At 41.4% G+C, this 25,443-nt stretch overlaps 2 protein-coding genes across 4 annotated transcripts; both read right to left on the bottom strand.

The window, feature by feature from the left end:
• Positions 1 to 849: 849 nt before the first annotated feature.
• sonb (SON DNA and RNA binding protein b) lies at positions 850 to 10,587 on the bottom strand. 3 transcript variants are annotated; one of them, XM_030779695.1, is made up of 13 exons: positions 10,505 to 10,587; positions 9,625 to 9,752; positions 9,348 to 9,531; positions 6,996 to 9,067; positions 6,500 to 6,912; positions 6,260 to 6,394; positions 5,585 to 5,809; positions 5,368 to 5,478; positions 5,128 to 5,244; positions 2,087 to 2,234; positions 1,923 to 1,988; positions 1,725 to 1,840; positions 850 to 1,445 (listed from the first exon to the last, which is right to left on the bottom strand). In XM_030779695.1, the coding sequence occupies exons 1-13, from the start codon at positions 10,585 to 10,587 to the stop codon at positions 1,287 to 1,289; spliced, it is 3,957 nt and encodes a 1,318-aa protein (XP_030635555.1). In that variant the 3' UTR covers positions 850 to 1,286. The 3 variants fall into 3 exon arrangements, 2 of the variants coding, with proteins under 2 accessions (XP_030635555.1, XP_030635556.1); XR_004025411.1 differs by lacking the exons at positions 850 to 1,445; positions 1,725 to 1,840; positions 1,923 to 1,988 and adding an exon at positions 2,919 to 3,006 and having other exon boundaries at positions 2,151 to 2,234; XM_030779696.1 differs by lacking the exons at positions 850 to 1,445; positions 1,725 to 1,840; positions 1,923 to 1,988; positions 2,087 to 2,234 and adding an exon at positions 2,560 to 3,006.
• A 1,021-nt stretch (positions 10,588 to 11,608) lies between these two features.
• LOC115816030 (aggrecan core protein) lies at positions 11,609 to 24,009 on the bottom strand. Its single transcript, XM_030779002.1, has 7 exons — positions 23,886 to 24,009; positions 17,629 to 17,862; positions 13,709 to 13,840; positions 12,617 to 12,726; positions 12,342 to 12,476; positions 11,959 to 12,070; positions 11,609 to 11,682 (listed from the first exon to the last, which is right to left on the bottom strand). Exons 1-7 carry the CDS (start codon positions 24,007 to 24,009, stop codon positions 11,609 to 11,611), a joined length of 921 nt encoding a protein of 306 aa, XP_030634862.1.
• Between the last annotated feature and the right edge of the window lie 1,434 nt (positions 24,010 to 25,443).

Below are 25,443 nucleotides of genomic sequence, written 5' to 3'. Positions count from 1 at the left end.
ACCTAATCATCAGACCCTTGATTAAGCCAATCAGCTATGATAATGAAGGGTTAAATCAAACATGTGCAGGGCAGGAGACCCACAAGGAATGGATTACGAACCACTGATGTATGTCACTGAGTAAGTGCTGTGTGATTCATCCATCACCGAGGCCTACTTAAGTTTGTACTCGTAGACTACAGTAAAATGGGTATTGATGTGTATTTTTAGCATTTCTATAAATATCTTAAGCATTCTGAATGCTCACTTGATTAGTTTGCACTTCCTTGTCAAACAAAAAATAAGAGTTGCTGAGTTCTAATAGAGAACTTGTGACAAAGTTCAAAGAGAGGGCACGTAATATGCATTAATTTGGTAAAAACCAGGAAATTATGAAAAACAAAAGAAACAAACAAACAGAATCATTGTGCATGCTGTCTGAAGTGACTTCCTGTTTTGTGTAATCATGACTCATTAAAGAGACCATGTTGCTTCAACTCTAAAGGCAAACTTATCAAGAGATATTTTTGGGTCATATCTGGCCACGGTGTGAATGCTGTTCATTCTTCAACATAAACCAAACCCTTCAGAGGAATGGGTGTGAGGAGGGAGAGGGAGCGTCACACATACTGAACATGCTGAACTACGGGCCTTGGGCTCAGTCATAGGATTTTAACATTAGGCCTTAATGACCAATGACCTTAATGTCATTATAGCATTTCACCCTTTTCATATATTTCATATATAAACATCAGGCAATGACCACAGTGCAAGTCAAATCTTACTGGTAATGCACCGCTAAAATAGCAACGATAACGACAAAAACGACATTTTAGTGTTTAGATACAAGGAACATCCCTTTATTCAGTTTACACTAATAAACTGGCATTTTCACAGAACAATCTAGTTGCTTTTTGAAACAACAGTCTGCTTACAACATTTGATTGAACTGCTCATTTACAAATAAAAGCACAAAAAGCAGTCTTTGGATGCACTGGAAAATGATCGGTTTTCAAGCCTGCGCTTTCTTTTTGGTGGTCATAGGGGTAGATGTTTGAATCCGCACTACGATACGTTCACCGATCTAGTCCACACAGACATGCTTTAGATGATAATGAAAGGGGGTAGTCTTAACAAATTCTCAAATACTTGACCAAAGTGACAAAGCATCAAGCAGCAATTATTTACCAACAACTTACAGATTTATTCAATGCTTTTGTAAAATTCTTACTATTCAACAAACAAAAAACCCAGTCATTATAACAAAATGTGCTTCTGTGTGTCTGTGGTTTGTCTTAGTTGGGTTATCAGGTGCCGGTGGCTGCAGTGAAAACTGGACCCGTGTGGACACTGTCTCCGGCCACCTCACCCATGGCCTGCAGGGCCACGGTAGCCGCCATTGCCTTTGCATGCTTCTTATTAGGACTGGACGTCTGGGGCTGGTAGTCATTCCCATTGACTACCACCTGTCAGAGGAAGAAAAATGTATGGATTAGATGAAAAGGGGGGGCATGGCATGACTGAGAACACAGACCAAAAAAAAAAAAAAAAAAAAAACGCACCAAAAATAATACTAGTGAAAGAATGAACAACAACTTCTGAAAATCTTATTAGGGAGAAAAAAAAAGACCACGTAAGAGATGCCTCAAGGGCAAGATGTAAATGTAAGGTGACGCATTTACGATCTATCCTTTTCGCTGAGAGATCAGCATTTCAACTGTTAAAGGTCGTTCATCTGTCCTGACCTTGAAAAGGAAGTTCTTGCGGTGGTCAGGTCCACTGTGGTGAACCATGACAAACTCTGGGGGAGCCCATTTCTTCTTATTGCACATTTCCATCAAAGCAGACACTGGGTGTTTTCCTGGACAGATCAAAGAGGACAGTTTGATCAGTAACCTGAAGAGGCTGATGCTGGCATGACTTGTGTTTTGTGGGAGACTCACCAAGTAGATCCTTCATCACCACCAGATTGCCAGACTTCTGGGTCTTCTCCCCTTCTGCGACAAGGCCTGCACAGACAACAAACGTGATCAGCCATTGATAACGCCGACCGATACTCAAAGATGACCGACTACCCCCTAAATATCCCATGATCTCAACCACCCACCTCTGCGGTCAGTTTTGAAGTCGATCACGATAGGTTCAACCGTGCCCTCCCTGTGTTTTCCCAGCCCCTCTCCGGCACGCCATCCCATCTTCCTCATCAGTAACTCTCCCATACCCCCCGAGACTGGCGCAGCTCGCAGAAATTGGTCCTGAGGGGATTGGGGACAGACAAGGGGCAGAAAGAGGCAAATGGGCGAAAGGAAGACAATAAGAAGCCAGAACATGTTCCCACTGAAAGATTTAATCAAGAGTCTGGTTAAGATTAGCAAGACCAGCCACAAGTGGCCACAACAACTTGGCTGCAGTCAATTAATCCCACTCTTTTACGTAATACAGACCATCTTATTAAGAATGTCAAACTAAATAGTTTGAGTGAACAAAGAGTAACATTTCAATTTTCCATTTATTTTACTATCGTTCTGAGAATATGGTGAACTCAGCAAATTTGCCGTTAAAAAAAAAAAAATCAGTATTTGTAATAGTTCAGATTTGATAGGCTGCAAATAGACCTTCAATAATTTTCTCAGTTTGAAATGTACTTTTTGAGTCCTCCAGTTTCAGAAGTTTAGAGCCATTAAGTACAAATTTAACACACACCAGTGCCATCAAATGTCCTCTTAAATGAGAATTAACCCTCATATGGGAATAAATTTTCCATGTACTCTGACTCTTTTAGCTTACCTCTGGTAGATTGCCAGACATACCTATGTACCACCTTTGACAAAAGCTCAAGTAAGGCAAACACAGCAGGACATTCCAGAAACGTCTTCATTTTGTGCACATATTATACAAATCCACATGTACAAAATAATGTTGCTGTATGACGTACGTACCTAGGCCCCCATCATCGGCTGTGCATCTGACGTGATAGGGAGGGGCCTGACAGTGACCATGGCAACAAGGCAGCTACAAGGACTGACCCTGCAACAAGTTTCCATACAGAGGGGTGAGAGTTCACAGGTCAGACTGTGAACCCCCACCCCTCTACCCATATCCCACCCCAGCATCCTTCCCAGCTCTACGGGTAAGAATTTAAAGTAAATAAAGAAAGAAATAAAACAAAACAAAAAACCCACACATACACACAGACATTCTTGATGGGGCCCCTTCACCAGGGCACAGTGAGTCCCTGACACTTGACCACTGAGTCCAGTTAATACCTGGGAAGCTGAGCTAAAGTGTGTGGTCAGCAGGATGATGCAGAAAACAAAGAACAAGGCTTTCACTCAGTAACCGACACCGAATCAGAGAATGTGGACATGTTTTATCCTGTCCAACTAAAGGCTCTCTTGATTGATGGATTGGTCACTTTCTAGATCATTTGAACCATTTGAGTCTTGCTATCAACTTTAGTGTCAGGACCAGAAATAAACAGACAGGTGTGTGTAAACAGATTGGCATTACACATTCGTCCTCTGAGGGATTGGTTGTTGAGGAATCTCAACAGTAACTATAGGCCAGTTTCTTTTGGTAACTAGGTAAAGTTGGCCATATCAGAAACCTCACTCTGATTAAATGGATTACTCCCTTTCTACTGTGTGAATGTCATGACATCTCTCGATAGAGGGTATGGAATTTCTCGGTCATTTATTTAGCTCACAGGGATTCCACGTCTATATAGAAGCATGGGATTACCACATCCAAATATAAGCATAAGGATTCTTTTACACAGTAGTCAGCATGGTCGGGGACAATGAGTCTTTCAGCTAAACTGTCCATTATACACACGACGGGAAAGGCCAAAATGATCTAGCAGTCTTCTGCACAACCAGAAAAGAAATCCTAAAACGACATGACTAAAAGTCATAAGCCTTGGTAAAACATACCTGATGTCCTCTTGACTCTGAGAGGTACAAAGGATAATAACCTTGGTCTAAGAAAGGGGTACACCCAGACTACTACCCAGCTCAATTTGTCTTCCCCAAAACTTTTTGGCGCAATAGGTTTGAAGTGTCTGACAGGGTAGTTGGTCAAAAAATTCTGAATGAAATTGGGCTTTCAAACACAAAAGAAAATTGGAACCAGGTACTATTTCACTGTAAGATGTGGAAATCCAGAAATGTCTGGTCACAGTTCTTGGGAATACTGTGAACTGTCGACTCTCTCATTCCAGAAGTGTTGGAGGAGGAGGATGGCAGAGACTTACTTCATCTCCTTTTCCTTCCCCACCCTTTCTTTTTCTTTCTCTGTCCTTCATTTAGGTGATTTTAAAGTAGACAGACTAGTCACCCATTGCAGTACGGTGCCAATCCCGCAGTGCACCTGCTACAACAGAATGTCACACGTAACACATCTGATTGCCTGTGCTCGAGTGGTGTGCCCACCTCACACACTGCTAAAACTCTGGAGGTTTCATTTGCATCAGGACAACTGCATGGGAACAGCATGTTCAAGTCTAGACGGTAAAGGAGAATGTCTCCACTTTGAGTTGAGTGGAACAAAAAGCCCCTCTCTTTGTTGGAACCATTGCTGATGTCAGTAAGCAAGGAAGTCTATGCGGTCTCTTAACAGAAGGTTGTCCTTGGTTACGCTGACGTCACATCAAATGAATTGGGTCAATACTTGTTGCATAAGGATGTCAAAAAAAATCTTGTGAATCACTGGAAACCGCAAGGTGGGTACACCAACTGACACAAACTTCACAGGTGACAATATATGCATATTTAAGGGCAGTAACTTTTCACTGCAAAGTGGTTGTGTTGCAGGATTACAGTACAACAGTCAGAATAGACAATGTTGCTCTTTGATGTCCTTTTGTTTCAAGTGTTAAAGCAGAAGGACATCTGATACAAAGAACTTTTTAGAAAAATGAAGGGAGAAGATGAATGACATGAAAAGGTCACCAGCAAAGGAAAAAAGAAGAAGTCTGCTGTTTTGAACTGTGTTGTGTCTGTAATAAAAAAAACAGGGTTGATAGTGGGGGACTTCTCTGAGTACGCTCTCTCATCCGACACAGCCAAATACAACATTCACACATTTGCCTGCCTTGAGGACAGGACCCACTGTCAAAAGCACAACAGTGATGCTGGGTCATGGCAGTACCTTCTTGATCCATGCTTGTGGCCCACTGTTGGTCAGCTCCTCAGATGACAGCACTTGTGCACCTGTGGAACCGGTGAAGAGTCCTGGTATAGTATTGGACTGGGCCCATGCATCCACCTGTCGAGGTCAAATTCAATGTTTAAGTCAAACGGTGACAGATTTTGCTGCTCTCTTCGAAACCATTCACAAGTAAAAAAAACATCTAAGGACGCTGGTGCACTTATTGGATTTGACATGTACCTGCTCCTGAGCCCGAGTTAACATGCACATTGCATTGACATCAAAAGGGTTCTCTGCCAGTCTCTTCTGTGCTACTGCCCTCTCGCTAACAGCCAGCGTGATATCCACAGGCTAGGATTTGAGAAAAAAAAAAAGAAAAAAAAGCATCAGTAAAATCAAGAAGTTTGTCCATATGGTTTGAAAGTTCTGAGCTGGGGTCTGAGAGCTCACTGCCCACCTGTGATGGTGCATCAGGGAAGACACTGTCGATGTCTTTGCTCTGGTTTTCAGCTCCACCAGGAGCTAGTGAAGAAGATCCCGCCTTTTCTGCCCTCTTATCAACAGGGACCCACTCACCATATGCTCCTTCTCCCTCCTTCTTGCGGTGTTGAGAGCCTGAAGACACCGGAAACTCCTTGGCAAAGGCAGCCTCCGACCGAACCGCTGGCTTCACCAAGGGGTTCTGAAGGAGGGGGAGGGACATGGCGGTACAGGAGGAGGGAGGTTACTGCAAAATGTGGGAGAAACAAATGCATTCAACTTGGTGAATGGTTGGTAGACTGCCATGAGCAAAGATCTTTTTACTTCAATACCTGCATGAATTGTTTAAAAGATACTGAAGTAAACATCAAAATATCTAAAATTGTTTAAACATTTTGCGATCAACCAATAAATTACAATGCGAGTAAGGTGGCACAGTCCAAAAGACTAAGGCAGTGCAGTTTACTTCAACCATTCACAAAGCTGAGTGCATCTCTTCAGTTCTAAACCTCAAACCAAAACAGACACTTAATGTCTTAACTATGACGATAATCACAGAGAAAACACATCCTTCCCAAATACAATATAAAACATAGAAATTAAAGAAGAAAACATATCAGCACAAATAATGTCATGATGACACCTGGCTTACATTGAGACTGAAAGTGATGCCCTTGTTCTCCTTGAGGGCAACACCTCCAAAAGGCTTTTCTTCATCTTCATCATCTGACACATGAGGTTTAGCAACAGCCATCTCTTCTTTACTCTCTGCAATTTTCTTGCATTTCTATGAACAAAAAAAGTCTCCTCAATGACAATACAGAGCACAGCGATCTACCATGTTTATACACATCCACAAGAGAGAAAAGTTCCTCCAAATCATCCTCCTTACCTCTGTGAGCTCCTTTATGCTGAAGCTGTTTGCCTGTTTGGTCACCTTTCGTTTTGCTTCCTCAATACTGGCCAGATTTGGTGTTGGTGCAGGTGGAGGTTTGTTTGTAATTGTAGGTAATGGGGCCATTGGTGACATAGCAGCTAGGGCTCCCATGCTAGAAAGCGCAGCAGTCATAGTGGCAGCAGTCATGCTGGCCATAGCAGCACTCATGGTCATATTAGAAATGCCGGGCATACCCAGGGGCAGGCTAACAGGGAGGGGTAAGGGTAAAGACAATGGTGACGGATTTGGTGTTGGTAGGGGTAGCTGAAGAATGGCTTTGGGTCTAAGGCTTTCAGGGATAGGCATCCCTGCCTTGGCACACATAGCTGCAGCATTAGCCTTTGCAATTTCCAGTAACTGGTCCTTATCTGTGAAAAAGAGAGAAAGCTGCTGAAATATCAATCTATAATATGAGTATATGCATATGTGGACTGGAGACTCTTGCTCTTACCAAGCTCTGTAAGGCGTGGTGGTGTCTTGCTAGTACTGCGACGAGTGCGTGAAGCTGATCTCTTCTTACGAAGGATGAGCACAGGGGAGTGGCTTGGCTCACGTTTCCATCTGTCCCGTTGACTTAATACTCGACCAAAGCCAGTTCTCCTCCTGTGGGAACTGGAGCGAGACCTTCTAGAGCGAGACCGAGATCGAGATCTTCTTCTGGTAGGGGACCGAGACTTTGACTGTCTGCTTCTATCAGAAGTCTTGGATCTCCTTCTGTGCACTGGTGAATGTGACTTTTTCCTTTTTGGTGATCTTGACTTGGAGTGCCTTGTTCGAGTTCTGGATTTAGATCTAGACTTCCTTTTTCTAGTCAATGACTTTCTTCTCATCGGAGTCCTAGATTTAGACCTCTTTTTGCCATTGTGAGAAGGTGAACGCGATTTCCTCTTTTTTGAAGACTTCTTTGAAGGTGATTTGGAGCGTTTCCTAGGGGATGAGGAGTTAGAACTTGATCCTTTTCGGTAACCTGATGATGTAGATCTGGATCTTTGTCTTCTCGATGGAGTTGAATTGTCCCGTTGGGTAGCTACAGACTTGTTCAGAAATGATCCTAATCCTGATGTGGCCTCACAATCTGTGGTTAATCCTTTCTCTTTCTTCTCAGAGCAAGGTAAAGTTTGCCCTGGGACACTTTTCAAGGGTGGCCACTGCGTATTCAAAGGCATTTCGGGAATAATGCACTTCTCTGAAGGTTTGTCCCCAATATGCTCAGTAGCTACAGAAGAAACAGAGCCATCAACTAAGAAAGGAACTGGTCTCCAGGACCCTTTAGGAGCCCCAAGGTTCCCCTCAGTCCTTACACTGCCTTCTAATGTCACTTCAGGGGAGAGAGATGAGTTAAGAGGCACTGCAAGATTTTTGGGTTTCTCTGTATTTGAACTTAAATCAGCATGGCTATCGCTACCTGTATGTACAACTGAACCTTTTTCATGTTCTTCAGTTTTACTCAGCCTATCTTGTGAAACAGACCTAGATTTTGGCTCATTTTCAGAACTGCATTCTTTCTTGGAAGATTTATACTTGTGCTGTTTTGACTGGGACCTCGAGTTTGAACGTTTTTGCCTCCCTCGGGACCTGGACCTCGAACGTTTGGTGTGACGTGGAGACCTAGACCGTGAGTTTGATTTAGACTTCCTGTTCCCCCTCAGGACAACAATTGATCTTGATCTGGTACGTCGAGACCTCGACCTTGATCTTGAATGTCTAATCCCTTTGGCTGAACGAGACCCAGAGTGCCGACGGCGTCCTCGAGACCTTGACCTTGATAGGCGGGATCGTGCAGAAGATCTATGTCGAGGGGACCTTGTTCTGTCCCTTTTGTTTCGGGAGTATGAAATAGAACTTGATTTCTGTCGTCGACTTCGAGACTGGGACCTGGATTTATGCACTCTCCTGTTAGTAGATGAATTTCTGTACCTGTGTCGGTCTGATCTGGACCGTGAGGGCTGTCTTCTGGACCTGATGTTCTTCCTAGAAGTAGATCTGGAAGTTCTACTTGAAGATGACCTAGACCTGGGAGAATGAGAGTTACCTGAAGCCTGTTTTGGACTCTGGGAGTGGCTACAGCTCCGTCTTGCCTTCCTAATCTCAGCTAGTGCACAGGATTTAGACTGTGAGGAAGATCGGCTTCTCCCCTTCTTTTCTTTACTAATTTCGGTACCTTTGTTCTTCTTAACTGCGTTTTCAAGCTTGGGAATAATATCAGGAAGATCCTGTAATTTATTAGAACCACTATTTGATGTCTTTGAATGCTCTGCTAATGTCTGGACATGCACTGGACCAGATGTTGGAGCTGAACTGTGTTCTTTTGCAGTCGGACCAGAATTCAACCCTACCTCACCCACAGAGGAAAGAGGCAAAGCCTTTTCCATTTGACTGTTGGAGTCCACAACTAAGGGTGGATTCAATTCAGAATCAGACTCTGTCCCAGATATTGAACTGCTTTCTGATTGCGAGTGAGAACCAGACTTCTTGTCTATTTCTCTCCTTTTCTTCTTTTTCTTTCTCTTTTTTTTCTTCACACTGTAGATGACAGACATATAAGGCACCATCAGGATAATAAAACAACACTAAATCCCACAGAATAAATGAGTACGGTGCCCTGTAAAATTGTCTGCAAAACCAACTATACAATTTTCCACCAGCCATAAGCAAATCTTCACATACAAAACAATAGGCTTGTACTAGAATGATACATGTTTAATGGTACACAACACCTTTCAAGACACATAATGGTTCCTTCAACACAAATACTACACGTCTTTTTTTCAGAACTGACAGTCTGAAAAACAAAAGGACCTACCTTCCTTCCATTTGAGTCTCTCTTTCTGATTCCAAACCAGATTCTGAACTACTTTCTTTCTCTTCCTTGTGCTTCTTCTTTTTCTTTTTGCTTTTATGTCGCTTGTGCTTCTTATTTTTCTTATGTCTAGCATCGCGTTTGTCTTTTTGGCCTGGGGCTTGTAGGCCTTCTTTTTTCATATTGCCTGCACAGAAGAAGTGAAGGCAACAGTGAATCTATAGTGTTTTCTGAGATGTTTGTGTTGATATAAGCTTCAAAATGCACTCTAATAGCTCACCTGTGAAGGTGCCTGTTGCTTCAACAGCGACTGGTTGTAAGGGGCTTGACACTGAATCAGCGACTCCTTTTCCTGAAACATCCTCAAACTGTAGCCCTCCACTGTAACAATGACGTTCTTCTGTGAGGCTGGGAAGCCAAAGTGAGTCAAAACATTTCACAGAGATATACAAAACATGTCATCTACTTTGAAACATCGAATCTAGCGGCAGAGTAATAATAATAAAGGTTTCCACTTATAAATTACACTGTTCAGAACTGACATAATCATATTTTCATATCCAAATGAGGTATGTCTAAATCATTGACTTTGTCCGTAAAGTAAACACCTTGTAGTTTACAAAACACTTTGAAATCCAAGGCCAGGTGGATTATCACCAAGGTGAAACATCCCCTACATTCAAAGCTATGGGTTCAATAGTTACATTCGTGGGTTGTTCGAAAAACATAACAAATCAACCCTGTCTGCCGTGCTGTGCCGAATTTGTTTCCAGCCTTGGCCCTGCCATCAACAAGCTGTACAACTAGCAGTTAGCATTACCTTACATTAAGGCAACACCGCACAGTATATGAAAATGTAACCACGTTCCTTGTGGCTTAACACCAAAATTAAATGCACTTGTTGGTTTACTAGTTCCTAGGTTTCTTTGGTTATTTTTCGTTGCAATGTATTCAATTCGACGAGGCAGAACGTTATTACGAGGCGGTGAATCTTAACAAATGTTGGCTTGCTAGGTTAAGCGTTGGGGTAGCTAGCATAGCTAACTCGTCACCACCTAGTAGTGTGCTAACAGGAGCTAACTTGTAGACACCGTGGTAAAACGTACACTTAAAAGCCGTCCTGTCCCTCTTAAGAGACGGACGAAACAACAGTTACTTACCTGGTATCTTGGCTTTCATCTTCAATTTCTTTGATTTTATTCATTACAAAATCGCGGAAAATCTGCTCGATGTTTGTCTCCATCACAGTGGACACCAATATCCCATAATGCAAGGCAACCAAATCCCACTCCCACTCCTACTGAGTTTTCAACCTCTATGCGCTAAATTTACATAATATCTCAACACAGTAGCGCTCCCAAGTAGAACACATTCATATCAAGAGAGCGCACGGACCGGGGAGGTTAGCCCTGTGGGTTTTACGTTCGCTGTTCTTTGGATAATTTTAACCAGGTGAAATCTCTGTCCATTTTGAGGAGCAGATCGACATTAGGATCTTTTAATGAAATGACCATATTATCTATCTCCACGAGCAAATGAAATTCACCTTTTTTTAATCGCTTATCCGCAACTAAACTATCAACATTATATTTTATTTTTGTTGTCGTCGTTGTTCAGTTTACCAAAATTGTGGATAGGTTAATCAGTAGACTCTGAGTGTATTTTAAAGGTGTATTATTTTATTATTTTATTATTTTCCCCTTTTTTCAAGCCGCTACAAATAAATTAATTGTGTTTCAGAGCAGTGACTTAGCAAACATGAAAACATTTTGGACACTGGCTGGTGTCACAATGTTCTCCTCAGATTGCTTTTGCAACATAATGAATCAAACAAATGTAACTGGACATTTCAAACATTTATTGGATTTTATTATTATTCATCATAAGGTACTGGACTGTTTTTTGTCCAGACTGGCAAGATTAAAGACACAGATAGGCCCTGTTTACACCTTGCATTAAGATCCGATTCTGGTGATCCGATCACAAGTGGACAGCTCTAAATACGTCCGTTTACACCTGGTTTTAGAATCCGTGTCTCGAATGACCACTTGAGATCGGATTTCACTTCCCCGCGCTTTATGCAAATAAACACATAAATCATTTCCAACACGTTACCCCTTTCATTGACTTTCACTTTTGCTTTTTTAATTAGATAGAGTGCTTATAACATGTGAGATGTCAGACAAATATGGTGATCATTGATCGCTGTTTTGGGACATTAAGGCACGTTAAGCTGTTTCCTTATAACGGCCTTCTTAGGAGCCTCATGCAGTCATGGAGAAAGAACAGACTGAGGCTCTCTTTAAGCCACAGTCCACTGCGGTCCACCAGCTCTCGTCTGTATGTGAAAGAGAGAGGGGGGAAAAAAACATGTAGTGTTTTTATTTCTTTTTATTTCCTTTGGGACTGGTGATCACTGGTGATCTAACAGTTCACACATACACTCTAGATCAGCAGAGATAATAATAACAAATAATCACTGGCACATGCATTCTGTGGAAAACCCTTCTCATAATCTGCTATCCATATTTTTATTATTTTAAATGATTGCCAATGGGGTTATTAATGACTGGGGTGTATAAAGACATACAATGAAAACATTTACGTATCTCACCAGTTCGGAACATTTCCAGGCATGTCTTCCTATCTGTTGCTGTGTCAGGATGACCTGGCATCCAGTCACTGTAGCCCCAAGAGGATCCATCAGTCCACCGGAACTGCTTTTCCTAATAAAGTCACACATATCTCCAGGTTTATTCCAAAACACTCACTGATTTATATTAATTAACATGGATTAATTTGTCATTCATGATAATTAGTTTGTTGTTTATTTCTAATATAACATAAGAAACTCAAAAACGCATGGTTCATTATCCCAAATGCTGTGTGATGCTTTAAACTCCAGCTGTCCTCTGTATCTCTCTGTGCACCCCCTACCCAGACTCCGCCCTCCATCTCTTTCTGATTTGAAGTTGTTGTGGAAATCTGAGCATTTACCTTCAGGACTCCTCCAAGCCAGGTCAGGACAGGAGCACTGTTTGCTTTGGACACCATGGCAACAAGGCGAGCATGTAGTTCTGCGGTTGTCACCGAGGCCAAGTGTCCATTAGGTGAGAATTGTTTACAGGAAGACTGAGAAGTACAGATAAACTTTTGAGGACAGACAGTCCACAGGGCATTTCCCTTCCAGTGTGCTGTGACCTGAATACTTATATTAGAAATGATTTGTCATTCAGGCTAAGCTACTTATATCGGTGAGAATGGTTACTTACTTCTGCTTCACTGAAGGTCTGCGGAGTGGGATTAAAATAATAGCACTTGCCACTAATCACCTCCCCAGGACAGGAATCAGTTTCTGGATGGAGGTCTGTTTCAGGCCCATCTTTTACAGAAAACAAAGGCATTCATATTTAAAAAAAAAACCCTCTGCAATAATCTAAGCTAATGTGCCCTGGCACACTGTTCTATTCATGCATGTTGACCGACCCTCACTTTTCACTATCTCAACTGGTTGCATGATTGCATTGTGCATCAGACTGGCTTCGAAGTATTCAAAACCATGTTTGAACTCCTCTAGGTCAGGCGAAGTGTCCACTACACATAAAGGGAATGGTCATTTAAATGCTACAGTCCAATTAAATTCTCTTCACACACACACACACACACACACTCACACACACACACACTGCTGTGTTTATTTACATTCACTTACCCTCCTTTCTGTTCATCTCAGCTGGCTGCATGACATGGTTGTCTACCACATTGGCTTGGGAGTATTCAAAACTACGTCTGAACTCATCTAGTTGAGAAGGAATGCCCACTAGAAGACAGGATCAAAGGACAGGGTCAGTATCATGCGGTCCTCCAATTTATTTTTCTTTTTAACAGAGGCACACATTCTTACCCTCGTTATTCTGAATTGCTTCAATGGGATCCCTCAGACGACTGTCAACACGATTGGCTTGAGAATATTCGATACCATGTTTGAACTCCATGAGATCATGCGTGTCCACTAGACGTAAACAAATAAGACAAACGAATGCCTCTCTGAGTTTGCTTTTATTCACACACACACACAAACATACTCCTTCTCTCATAACCCACCCTCTTGTCTCTTTGTCTCCTCTACAATGTGGTTGCTTTGCAGCTCCATCAAGCTGTCATGAGAATGTTCAGTATCCAATCTGTTGTCATGCACTGAGGCAGAGCATAATAAAAAGTATAAAAGAGTTTAGACATCAGCTCTGAGGATGTAACATATGCATCAACCTTCAAGAGATAAAGTTTGAAGTCTAGTGTATTTATGGTACCAATATATTCAGGGTATCTCTTCTACTTTAAATTGTGCAAAAATTTAAATTTACATTGCCGGTTTCCAGAACTCCTCTCCATCTCAGAGAGATAAGCCAGCTGCTTCCCTGTCCTGACGTCAACTAGTGTAACCCGGGAGTTCTGAGAGCCTTGTCTGAATTCATTAAGGCTTGGAGGGACATAGTCTGTGAACGGAAACAAAAAGTTATTAAACACAAAACTTCCATTTAGCAAACACTCAGATACGATACACGCATGTAATTTATTCATACATGGTCCAACTCTACACTCCATGCCTCCCAAAAGAGATTTCATATGTATGAAATCTCTATTGAAGTTCTGAAATGAAATATGGATTGATAAGATCTCTTGGGCTGGATGAATCTGGAGAATCAGATGAGAAATACTGCTTATAACATTATGACGAAAAACTCACCTGCATCCTTTCCCATGGCCTTCATCATGTGTTTTTGTTCTATAACATTTCTGCACATTTTGACTCCATAATAATATTGAATGTAGTGATAGCCTATTGGTACATACAGTCTCGGTTCGAAAGGTCCGGGTTTCAAAAAGGACAGTTTGTCAAAACATTATATTAGATCCTGGAGAAAATCCATATCTGTCCTGTTCAGATTCTGAATGTGTGACCAATTCTGACAAGGTGTAAACTGGGGGATTAATATTGGATTGGTAATACTTCCTTGACTGGATACAGTTGTAGAATATTGTGAGAAATATTGTTCATGATGAAATGATCAACATATTGCAAACTCACCTGCATCTTTTCCCATGCTTTCCATCATGTATTTTGTTCTATGTTCGCTCAGAGTAGCTGGTAAGTATTCAGTTCCCTGTCTGAACTCATACACTGAGGGAGAGGAACATCACATCAGTTCAATACCACACAACACACAGAGCACGAGGTATTCATCAATACGCCTATCACAGCCCAAATTTTATCATGCACTTCTTGGTACACATACAGTTTCCAACTCTCCGCTCCATCTCGCTGACATAGTCCTTGAGTTGGCCAGTGTATGAGTCCACTAGGAATCTTCTGGAAGGTTCCGTGCCCTGTCTGCGGAGCTCGGGAGGAGCTGCTTTCTGGTTCTCAACCGCCCTCGGAGCCTCCCTCACCCAGCCGCCACCTTGGATCGGAGCAGCAACCACGTCCATCTGGACTTCATCTGGAGCGATAAGACAGGTGAAATAAGATGAGTACTACACACTGTCAAGAGGAATATGACAGTTAACGGTGGACTGGGTAATGAAATCTTCTGTAAGATGTTTTGGACCTCCCAGAAATGTGTCATAAGTACTCATAACACGACAGTTTGAGACAATACTTGTGAAGTTTATAGTGTCTGACGCAACACTGTGGAGAGGCATGACCCATATCTGGGGCTGAACTTATTGGAGTAACTTTCCTCTAGTCTCATCTGCATGTTCTCTGACTTCAGGGGTAGAGCAACATTTCTGCACATTTTGACTCCATAATAATATTAAATGTATTGATAACCTTTCGGTACATACAATCTCTGTTCGAAAGGTCCGAGTTTCAAAAAGGACAGATTGTCAAAACATTATATCAGATCCTGGAGAAAATCCAAATCTTTCCTGTTCAGATTCTGAATGTGTGACCAGTTCTGACAAGGTGTAAACTGGGGGATTAATATTGGATTGGTAATACTTCCTTGACTGGATACAGTTGTAGAATATTGTGAGAAATATTGTTCATGATGAAATGATAAACATATTGCAAACTCACCTGCATCTTTTCCCATGCTTTCCATCATGTATTTTGTTCTATGTTCGCTCAGAGTAGCTGGTAAGTATTCAGTTCCCTGTCTGAACTCATATACTGAGGGAGAAGAACATCACATCAGTTCAATACCGCACAACACACAGAGCACAAGATATTCATCAATACGCCTATCACAGCCCAAATTGTATCATGCACTTCTTGGTACACATACAGTTTCCAACTCTCCGCTCCATCTCGCTGACATAGTCCTTGAGTTGGCCAGTGTATGAGTCCACTAGGAATCTTCTGGAAGGTTCCGTGCCCTGTCTGCGGAGCTCGGGAGGAGCTGCTTTCTGGTTCTCAACCGCCCTCGGAGCCTCCCTCACCCAGCCGCCACCTTGGATCGGAGTAGCAACCACGTCCATCTGGACTTCATCTGGAGCGATAAGACAGATGAAATAAGATGAGTACTACACACTGTCAAGAGGAATATGACAGTTAACGGTGGACTGGGTAATGAGATCTTCTGTAAGATGTTTTGGACCTCCCAGAAATGTGTCATAAGTACTCATAACACGACAGTTTGAGACAATACTTGTGAAGTTTATAGTGTCTGACGCAACACTGTGGAGAGGCATGACCCATATCTGGGGCTGAACTTATTGGAGTAACTTTCCTCTAGTCTCATCTGCATGTTCTCTGACTTCAGGGGTAGAGCAACATTTCTGCACATTTTGACTCCATAATAATATTAAATGTATTGATAACCTTTCGGTACATACAATCTCTGTTCGAAAGGTCCGAGTTTCAAAAAGGACAGATTGTCAAAACATTATATCAGATCCTGGAGAAAATCCAAATCTTTCCTGTTCAGATTCTGAATGTGTGACCAGTTCTGACAAGGTGTAAACTGGGGGATTAATATTGGATTGGTAATACTTCCTTGACTGGATACAGTTGTAGAATATTGTGAGAAATATTGTTCATGATGAAATGATAAACATATTGCAAACTCACCTGCATCTTTTCCCATGCTTTCCATCATGTATTTTGTTCTATGTTCGCTCAGAGTAGCTGGTAAGTATTCAGTTCCCTGTCTGAACTCATATACTGAGGGAGAAGAACATCACATCAGTTCAATACCGCACAACACACAGAGCACAAGATATTCATCAATACGCCTATCACAGCCCAAATTGTATCATGCACTTCTTGGTACACATACAGTTTCCAACTCTCCGCTCCATCTCGCTGACATAGTCCTTGAGTTGGCCAGTGTATGAGTCCACTAGGAATCTTCTGGAAGGTTCCGTGCCCTGTCTGCGGAGCTCGGGAGGAGCTGCTTTCTGGTTCTCAACCGCCCTCGGAGCCTCCCTCACCCAGCCGCCACCTTGGATCGGAGTAGCAACCACGTCCATCTGGACTTCATCTGGAGCGATAAGACAGATGAAATAAGATGAGTACTACACACTGTCAAGAGGAATATGACAGTTAACGGTGGACTGGGTAATGAGATCTTCTGTAAGATGTTTTGGACCTCCCAGAAATGTGTCATAAGTACTCATAACACGACAGTTTGAGACAATACTTGTGAAGTTTATAGTGTCTGACGCAACACTGTGGAGAGGCATGACCCATATCTGGGGCTGAACTTATTGGAGTAACTTTCCTCTAGTCTCATCTGCATGTTCTCTGACTTCAGGGGTAGAGCAACATTTCTGCACATCTTGACTCCATAATAATATTAAATGTATCGATAGCCTTTTGGTACATACAATCTCTGTTCAAAAGGTCCGAGTTTCAAAAAGGACAGATTGTCAAAACATTATATTAGATCTTGGAGAAAATCCAAATCTTTCCTGTTCAGATTCTCAATGTGTGACCAATTCTGATAGGATGTAAACTGGGGGATTAATATTGGATTGGTAATACTTCCTTGACTGGATACAGTTGTAGAATATTGTGAGAAATATTGTTCATGATGAAATGATCAACATATTTCAAACTCACCTGCATCTTTTCCCATGCTTTCCATCATGTATTTTGTTCTATGTTCGCTCAGAGTAGCTGGTAAGTATTCAGTTCCCTGTCTGAACTCATACACTGAGGGAGAGGAACATCACATCAGTTCAATACCGCACAACACACAGCATAGAAGTAATTCATCAATACTGCTACTTCATTGACACAGCTTAAATTTCATCATTTATGTCTTGGTACACATACGGTTTCCAACTCTCCGCTCCATCTCACTGATATACTCCTTGAGTTGGCCAGTGTATGAGTCCACTAGGAATCTTCTAGAAGGTTCTGTGCCCTGTCTGCGGAGCTCGGGAGGAGCTGCTTTGAATTCTTGCCCAGCACTTCTGTCTTGGTCTTGGACAAGCAGTGGGAGCTTTCGTATCGGAGCATGATGCTGGAATTGAATCGCTTTATGTCTCAAAGGTGATGCATGGAGTCCTGGAGACAAACACGCATACAAATATACACACACGCACACGCACACACACACACACACACACACAGAAAGAGAGAGAGCTACTGAGTTCATATTTTTTCTTGAAGAATTCACCTACCTAATCCAATATTTTTCCAACAGTCAGCTCAGTGAAGAAACAAAAACAAAGCAAAAACAATAAACAAACAACAACAAAAAAACAAAACAAAACAAACAAAAACTGGTGCAGTATGTGAACTTCTCTATTTTAAGCAGATTTGTTATGGTTATTTTAATGATATATATGTTGTTCATCGGCAGTGAAGTTTTGTTTTCTTAAATTAGTTTGTGTATGGATGATATCAATATAAAGCCTCTTTTGTTTCACAAATACTGACTCACAAAACTGTGAATTGAAATCAGCTGTTCATCTTGTCAAGTCAGCTGGGAACACTCGATTAAACAAGACCAATACTCTTGTTGAGGAAACAAAAGCATAAAGGAGTTAAAATATGTGCAGGAATTAAAGTTTACATAATTACATAATTATAACTTGACTTATTTGTTAATGTATTCCAAAAAAAAGAAGATTTTTTGAAAAATATTATGTAAAAAAGTCAAAGAATTACCTTGTCAAAACTCAGATATTCTATTGTCATTGACAACTTCATTAATTAACTTAGAAGTTCCTTAGTGCTGTACAACAAAGTATGTTACACGGCTTTATTGAGTACACAATCCTGATTGGTCAATTACACTATTCTACGGTCTGTTATTTCTGACCGATGCTAGGTATAACAGACCGTTGCTATGGAACTGTTTTTTAAGCGCAAGCAATAAATTCATTTTTTAAATCAACAAAATAATTTTTAAATCAATATTTTGTGTCAAATTATCGATTTATTTAGTAAGTAGCTATATAATAAGCAGGATAATGTACAGCGAGCGAGTCATTATAGTGAAATAAACCCCTTCAGGTTCATTCAAGACCCCTCTGCTTCACACCGTAATACGTATTACATATTCTGCTGAAGATCTGCAGTTTTGTAGTCACTCTAGATGGACAGTTGATAAGACTTTCTGTATGGACCTCATAAAGAACAGTATTTTTGGATATGGTGCATTTCTTGGAAAAAAGGACCAGTGAACTTGAACGCATGACAGGCTTTAATGGCCCATAAATATTCTTATCATCAATAATCTCCTCGCTGTCCGATACGTGTGATCGGAACAAAGTTCAAAGGTACAAATATAATGAAGAAAAAAGTTCCACCATAAAGTTCATTTAATGTTTGTTCTACTTAGAATGGTGTTAAAAGTATGATTTGAGAATGTATTCGAAACCAATACATGTGGTGACAAAAACCTACTATAAAAATGTCTAAGTGGGTATATCATGTTTATTTAATGACTGCAAAATGAAATTAGTGATGCCCCTTACCAGCCACAGCCAAGACAAGCAACAGGGTTTTCAACATTCTGTTCAAAAATGAAATGAATTAGAAAAAAAAAAAAGAAGAAACAATTCAGTACAAATAAATGATAACAACAGCCAAATTTGTATAAAATAAACTGTAAATTGTTCCAAACATAATTTGCTGTGCGTACCTGTTGTAGTCGATGTTGCCCAGGTTATTCGCTCGGCAGACGGTACGTGTGATTGATATGGATGAGTTGCTCTGTGTCTAAGTTCTTTGCCTCAGAAAGTGGGAGGCCGGTGGGAGGACTCATACATAAATATCAGTCATTGTTCCTGACAGACTTTTCCGCTTATGACTTTCACTGTATCTTATCTACGTGTTATCAGTGCTGGTAAACCTTCCGCAAGAATTTACTGCTTGGTGGACGTACAAAGGACGGACTTTGCCAAATCATGTCAGTCATTAACTTCAAAACATTATTATGTAAAACAGGCCGTCCTTAAAAGTTAGCTATTATTCATTGTCTCATGAACTGAGCTTCTGTTCGCCTATTTTGCGAGTATAAAGGTAACGTTTGTTAAATGTTAAATCCAGAACGGAGGTTAAATAATTTAGCAACCAAAAATAATCATACCAATACAATGGACAACACTTTAAGAGATTTTTAAGCAGAATGTGCTGAAAGGTACAGCATTTCAACAGATCAATGAAGATCAAACCTTTGGATGAGGACACAGCTCACTCAGCTTCAACATCATGTTTCCATCACTGTTAAGATCTTATTTGACCTGTGCTCCAAAATACATTAAACATTTCATTTAAGGTTTTTGCTTTAACCGCTAGGGTCTATTTATTTATTTATTTTGCCTGATCTTTGTGAATCTCAGTGTTTTTTTTTTTTTTTGTTTTTTTTTTTGCAGCAAAACTCTTGGAGTTATGCGTGCCTACTTTCCTTCATAACTCCCTTGAGAAATCTGTTTAATTATTAATCAGTGTGATAGCTAAAGTGCTTGCATTCAACAATCTAATTACCTTTGAGTTATTAAGGCTAATGTTTGCTAAGCTAAAGTATCTCAGAGGGCTTTCAATTTCCTGTTCCGATTGCACAACTGTGTTGGTCAGTCCACTTTGTTTGTAACGAGAGATCTTTACGCAGCAGGACGTGAACACATGTCTCTCGGACACTGATAACATTGATATTTTGGCAAATACTTTTGGCATTTTGGCAAAAGTCCATTTTGACGGCCGACATCCCAAGTCTGAGAAAGTGGTTATAGCTCTCGTTAATTTGTTATGACCACAGTTCGTCACTGTTAAAACACACCATCTGCTCCCTCAGATGAAGCAATGCATTGGAGAGTCCGCAAAGAAGTGCAGCCAGAATGTGCCTGGGCCTGACTGTTCATTATTCAGAAGGCTTGCAAAAGTCTTCACTATCCCCTTACAGCAGCCAAGAGAAGAGGGGATGCGCCTAAAATTTATTCATAAACTGCAATTCACAAAGGAATTTTCCCATCAGGTTCCAACAAAGGAGTGTACAAAAAAAAAAAAAAATAGGCAAGGTTGTCCGCACCAGGAAATCTGCTGGAACATTTGAGAAAGAACCCAGTTGCATCTTTTTTTTTTAAAAAAAGTTGTTTTCCAATGTAATTTTATATATGTATAAAATTTAAATTCAGTTTCTGTGTCGTAAACAGCTGACGTGCGTGTAATATATGGAGCCTGGTGTGATATGTGGAATAAACCATATGTTACAGATTTACACATATTCAGAGAAGGGAGTCGAGTAAAGTCTACCAGTCACACTCAGAGACTGAGAGGTGTCTATGACCGTATAAAAGTGGCCAAACACAGACCTATAATCAGAAATGAATAATCAGAACTGAAAAGGACCTACCCACACAGCACACTTTTACACTTCCCCCTCAGCTGCCTGGTGACAAGACTTCTCCACAGAATCTCTGAGAGTGTGTGTGTGTGTGTGTATGTGTGTACACGCATGCGCACGCATCCATGTACACGTGTGCGTTTGGGGGATTTGTAATCACTGCTGGTTCCAACACAGCACATCCATCACTTGTTGACACCCTCATTTCAGGACATCCCCATGGCACAGTGTAACTGCATGTCTTCTCCTGTAGAGGCCAGCAGTGCTCTGGTATTTCCACCGGCTTTTCACAAATTTACTGGGTGAGACATATCATATCATCCCTCTGTGTTGGTCTGAGATCATTAACAATGTATTGCCTATTGCAATTTAGAATATGTGAAGGGTTACCAGTCACCTGAAATAGAAAAGATGTCAAAAATTGCGATTTAAATTCATGTGTCGTCCAGTTTTTTGTTGAGGATGAGCTGTTTTCACCCTTTGCGGATACAGTTGTACTGTCTCTCCAGACTTGGCTAGCCTCCTGGGTCACTGTGTGTGTATGAGATCTGAGGCATCAGTGACGGTGTGGCCCACCAACGTGTATAAGTGAAACAATAAAAAAAAAAAAAAAAAAAAAAACTGGAGTCAGAGAAAGATATTTTCTTTCTTGAGATGAGGTAATACACATTTTGACCTCACCCTTCTCAAGCAACGTCCAATGCATAGCCAACTCCGATTACACGCGCACTCGCACGGACACACACGCACACGCACACACACACACACACACACACGCACGCGCGCGTACATACATACACACTCTAGCCAGACTGTGATTCTGCCATTTCTATTAACTTTCAGCAGTGTGTGTCAGGTTATATCAGACTGAGAGGGGATGACTGCGGGGAGAGTGGGAGATGAGACTGGCTGGCCTCCTGAGACCTCTCTCTCTGCTCAAGATGGACTCGGAATCTCTGCAGACCCAGTCTTGGAGTCCAGGTTCAGATTATATCCCCTAGTCATAGTAATAAAGGCCTTAGGTCCATGAAACTCAACTACAGTGGAAGTTCCACTTTACGACTGTGAGTTGAAACTCGGTGCCCAAGTGTTGACTTTATATTTGAGAGAGAGATGAAGTTTATTTCTTCAGGGAAGTGGTAAAAAAAAAAAAGAAAAAGAAAAAAAAAAAAAAACCTTCTTGTCGGAAAAGCACCTCTGATGCTCCTCTCATGCTCTCATTTATAGGCACCTTGACGTCCCAAGCCTCTCGGTTTATTTGACATTTCGGACATAAGTGAAATTACATTCACTCCAGTTCAAACTCGGTGTCTGTTATTTTCTTTGTGTCCCACGTTGATAGTTTCTAGTACTGCAACCTTTTCTCCTCTGGCTTAACTTTATGCATGCCATAAAAAACAGTTTCCTGTGTTTAGCATATGCACACATACAGCATATATAGATTTATTCAACACAACTGTTTATGAGAGGAGCCCAAGAATTAGAATTTTTTTTGTTTGTTTGTTTGTTTTGCTTTCCTTTTCACTCCTGTATCAATCCTGAGGTACAGTTGCACTGGTAGGTGTTATCTGGATCAAACAGCACCAACATATGACAAACATCGCCAAACATTGCGATCACAAAGAAAGATCATTGTTTCCTAGGAAGAGTCCAGAAAAGGTCGTCTGTAAGTGTTTCTTTCTCCTGCGTGGAGTGAGAGGAAAACGGCCCTCTGTATCAGAACTGAGAGTTTCTCATCTGAAAAATACGATGCACTCAGAGACTTGAGGACAGAACTACACATGCTTTTATGTCTCTTTTTTCTCGTTCTTTCCCTCCTTTCTCCTCTCTCACTCTGCTCCTCTGGACCTGTGCGGTGCTATCCTTATTTGGATTGGAAGAACATTGGTGTGTGTAGTAATCTGCACTGACTCTTCTTGTCGGGTTTCCGTGTAGACCCTTCACACATTCTTTACATTAAGCCGAGAAGATGCGTCATGTTTCCCAGCAGCATGGGTTGTCACCTAATTAGTTGTACCACTGGCTCTTAACTGTCAAACCATATTTCATCTGAACAGTTCCACTGAGTTCCTATAACGTTAGCTCTCCCTCCTGCCCCTATATTTGGTCAAAATTAATTTTGCATATAGTTTTTTTTTTTCCTTTTTTTCAGTTTTTTACACTGATCCTTGTCTTTATTTGAGTAACGTTTCTATTAATGGAGTATAAAATGTCAGCTTGAGTTTATTCGTGCAGTGTAACCTTTGCACATGCTGAAACAAATAAGAGTCATTTCATTTGCATTACCACCGGGGTGGGAAAAAAAAGTTCATAAATAATGAATTTTGAATCTTCAAATCATCTGGAATTTTGAAGACAACATCTTTCTAACATAAAGAAATTAATTTGGATCAGACACGCACCGAGATGTACGCACGCACACACGCACGCACACATGCACGTATGCAAGCGTCCACGCACACACGCATGCGCACACTTACATAGAGATTCATTGAGCAGATAAAGACTAATTAGTGGTTTGAAAATGAGTCTGCCGGGGGCCTGAAGATATAATTACACGAGCTGTTAGTGACAGGAAAACACTGTAGCGTGGACACAATCATTTTGATGACCGGAATCATCCGATTAGATTTTCTAAACGCTTTTTGGGTGTCTCCGACGGCCTGTCGCTTCTTCTCCCTCCGCTTTCCCTACACTTTTACAGGCATCGCTACATTTTCAATGACACGCCTCTCACTTCGATGAGCGAACACCATCATTAGCACATTAAAGACAGACGCACTGGCACTTGCTGCCTGAGCACCCATTCCTCCATCTGTTGAGGGGTTTGGCATGCGATGCCCTTGACCACCCCGCGCCATGTGTTGATCCCTTCAGCTCAGCTGCGCGACGCTTCTAAATTGTGTTGTGAATTGAAGGAATTCTGACGCGCAATCCCTCACAACCACCTATGGATTCTGCGCGGGAGTTAGATTTAGCCAAGCACCGTGAATGAGTGAACGATCCTGGTTTCTGTTTTGGTGATGCTCCAAAGCCCAGGTTTGCGTATGCTATGCGGTGATTTCCAACAGCGAGTTTCTTTGGGATCTAATATACTGTGATCAGGAGTCGTGTTGGCCTAAAAGACAACTTCGGTGGGGGATTCAAGCACGCACGCACACGCACACACACACACACACACACACACACGCACAGCTATGTATAATATAAATAATGACTGGACGAGCACATCAGTCAAAAAGATTTGGAGTCAAATTACTTTGTATCAAGAATCAAATACCCTCTCTGAGCTATTGCCCGGCCAATTAATAAATGAGTGGATGAGAGAGAGAAAGAGAGAGAGGGAGAGAGAATGAATGCCCACTCTGCGCACTGTGGCGGAAACACACAGATCGCAAGTATCACAACACCACTTAATGAACATCCGCTCAGTCATGTTGATCCATCTTTGATGACTGCTCCTGTCTCCTCAAGCTCAATGCTGTCAAATGGACACTCTCTCTCTCTCTCTCTCTCCTTCTCTCTCTCTCTCTCTCTCTCTCTCTCTCTCTCTCTCTCTCTCTCTCTCACCTCCCTGCCCATCACCGTAGATTTTCCCCCGTTCTCTGCTTAATGGAGCGAAGTCAGTTGCCCAATGATCAGGCATAGCCAGCTGTGAGAGTAATGTACCATTGCAGTAGGAGGGTTTTCATGGGCCAAGCTAACTTGTAGCAGACTGTTGAGAGAGTGTGAGACACACCATGCAGGGCTAGACATCCATAGGAAACCTGGGAAATGGAACATAGTTTCATGGTCCAGCACATTCAATTTGATTTTTTTTTTCCCACCCCAAAAAGCTCACAAAAACTTGGTTTTCAAAGTTTCAAATGTGGACCCATATCTTGTTTTTTTTGTTGTTGTTCTTGTCGGGGTTTTTTTTTTTTTGTGACAAGTCATTGAAAGTGAAGTTGCTACACAGTTGATCGATGGGGTTCATCAACAACATAAGCATGAAAATATTTTTAAAGGCTTTTATAACAAGACTACTGGGAATTCTATGAGGGAGAAGAGGGTGAACAGCAAACAGATTCCTCCTGTTTCTTACATTAGTGTAAATACATGTCCATATGGTTGAATATCTGGCTTAAACTGAATGCTTGTTAACCTTTTGTAATTTGATTAAAATAGATCTTATTTAATGGGCAATCTTGAAACCAAGCTTTCTTTATATCTTGGAAAACTGGAGAAGAAATACATTAGACTCTGACCCGCAGAGGTGTGTGTCTGATTACATTTGGTTTATTTTTCAATTAAAT

The sequence above is a fragment of the Chanos chanos genome, chromosome 7 (assembly GCF_902362185.1).
Source record: "Chanos chanos chromosome 7, fChaCha1.1, whole genome shotgun sequence".
NCBI lineage: Eukaryota > Metazoa > Chordata > Actinopteri > Gonorynchiformes > Chanidae > Chanos > Chanos chanos.
This window is presented reverse-complemented; position numbering and strand designations above follow the sequence as displayed.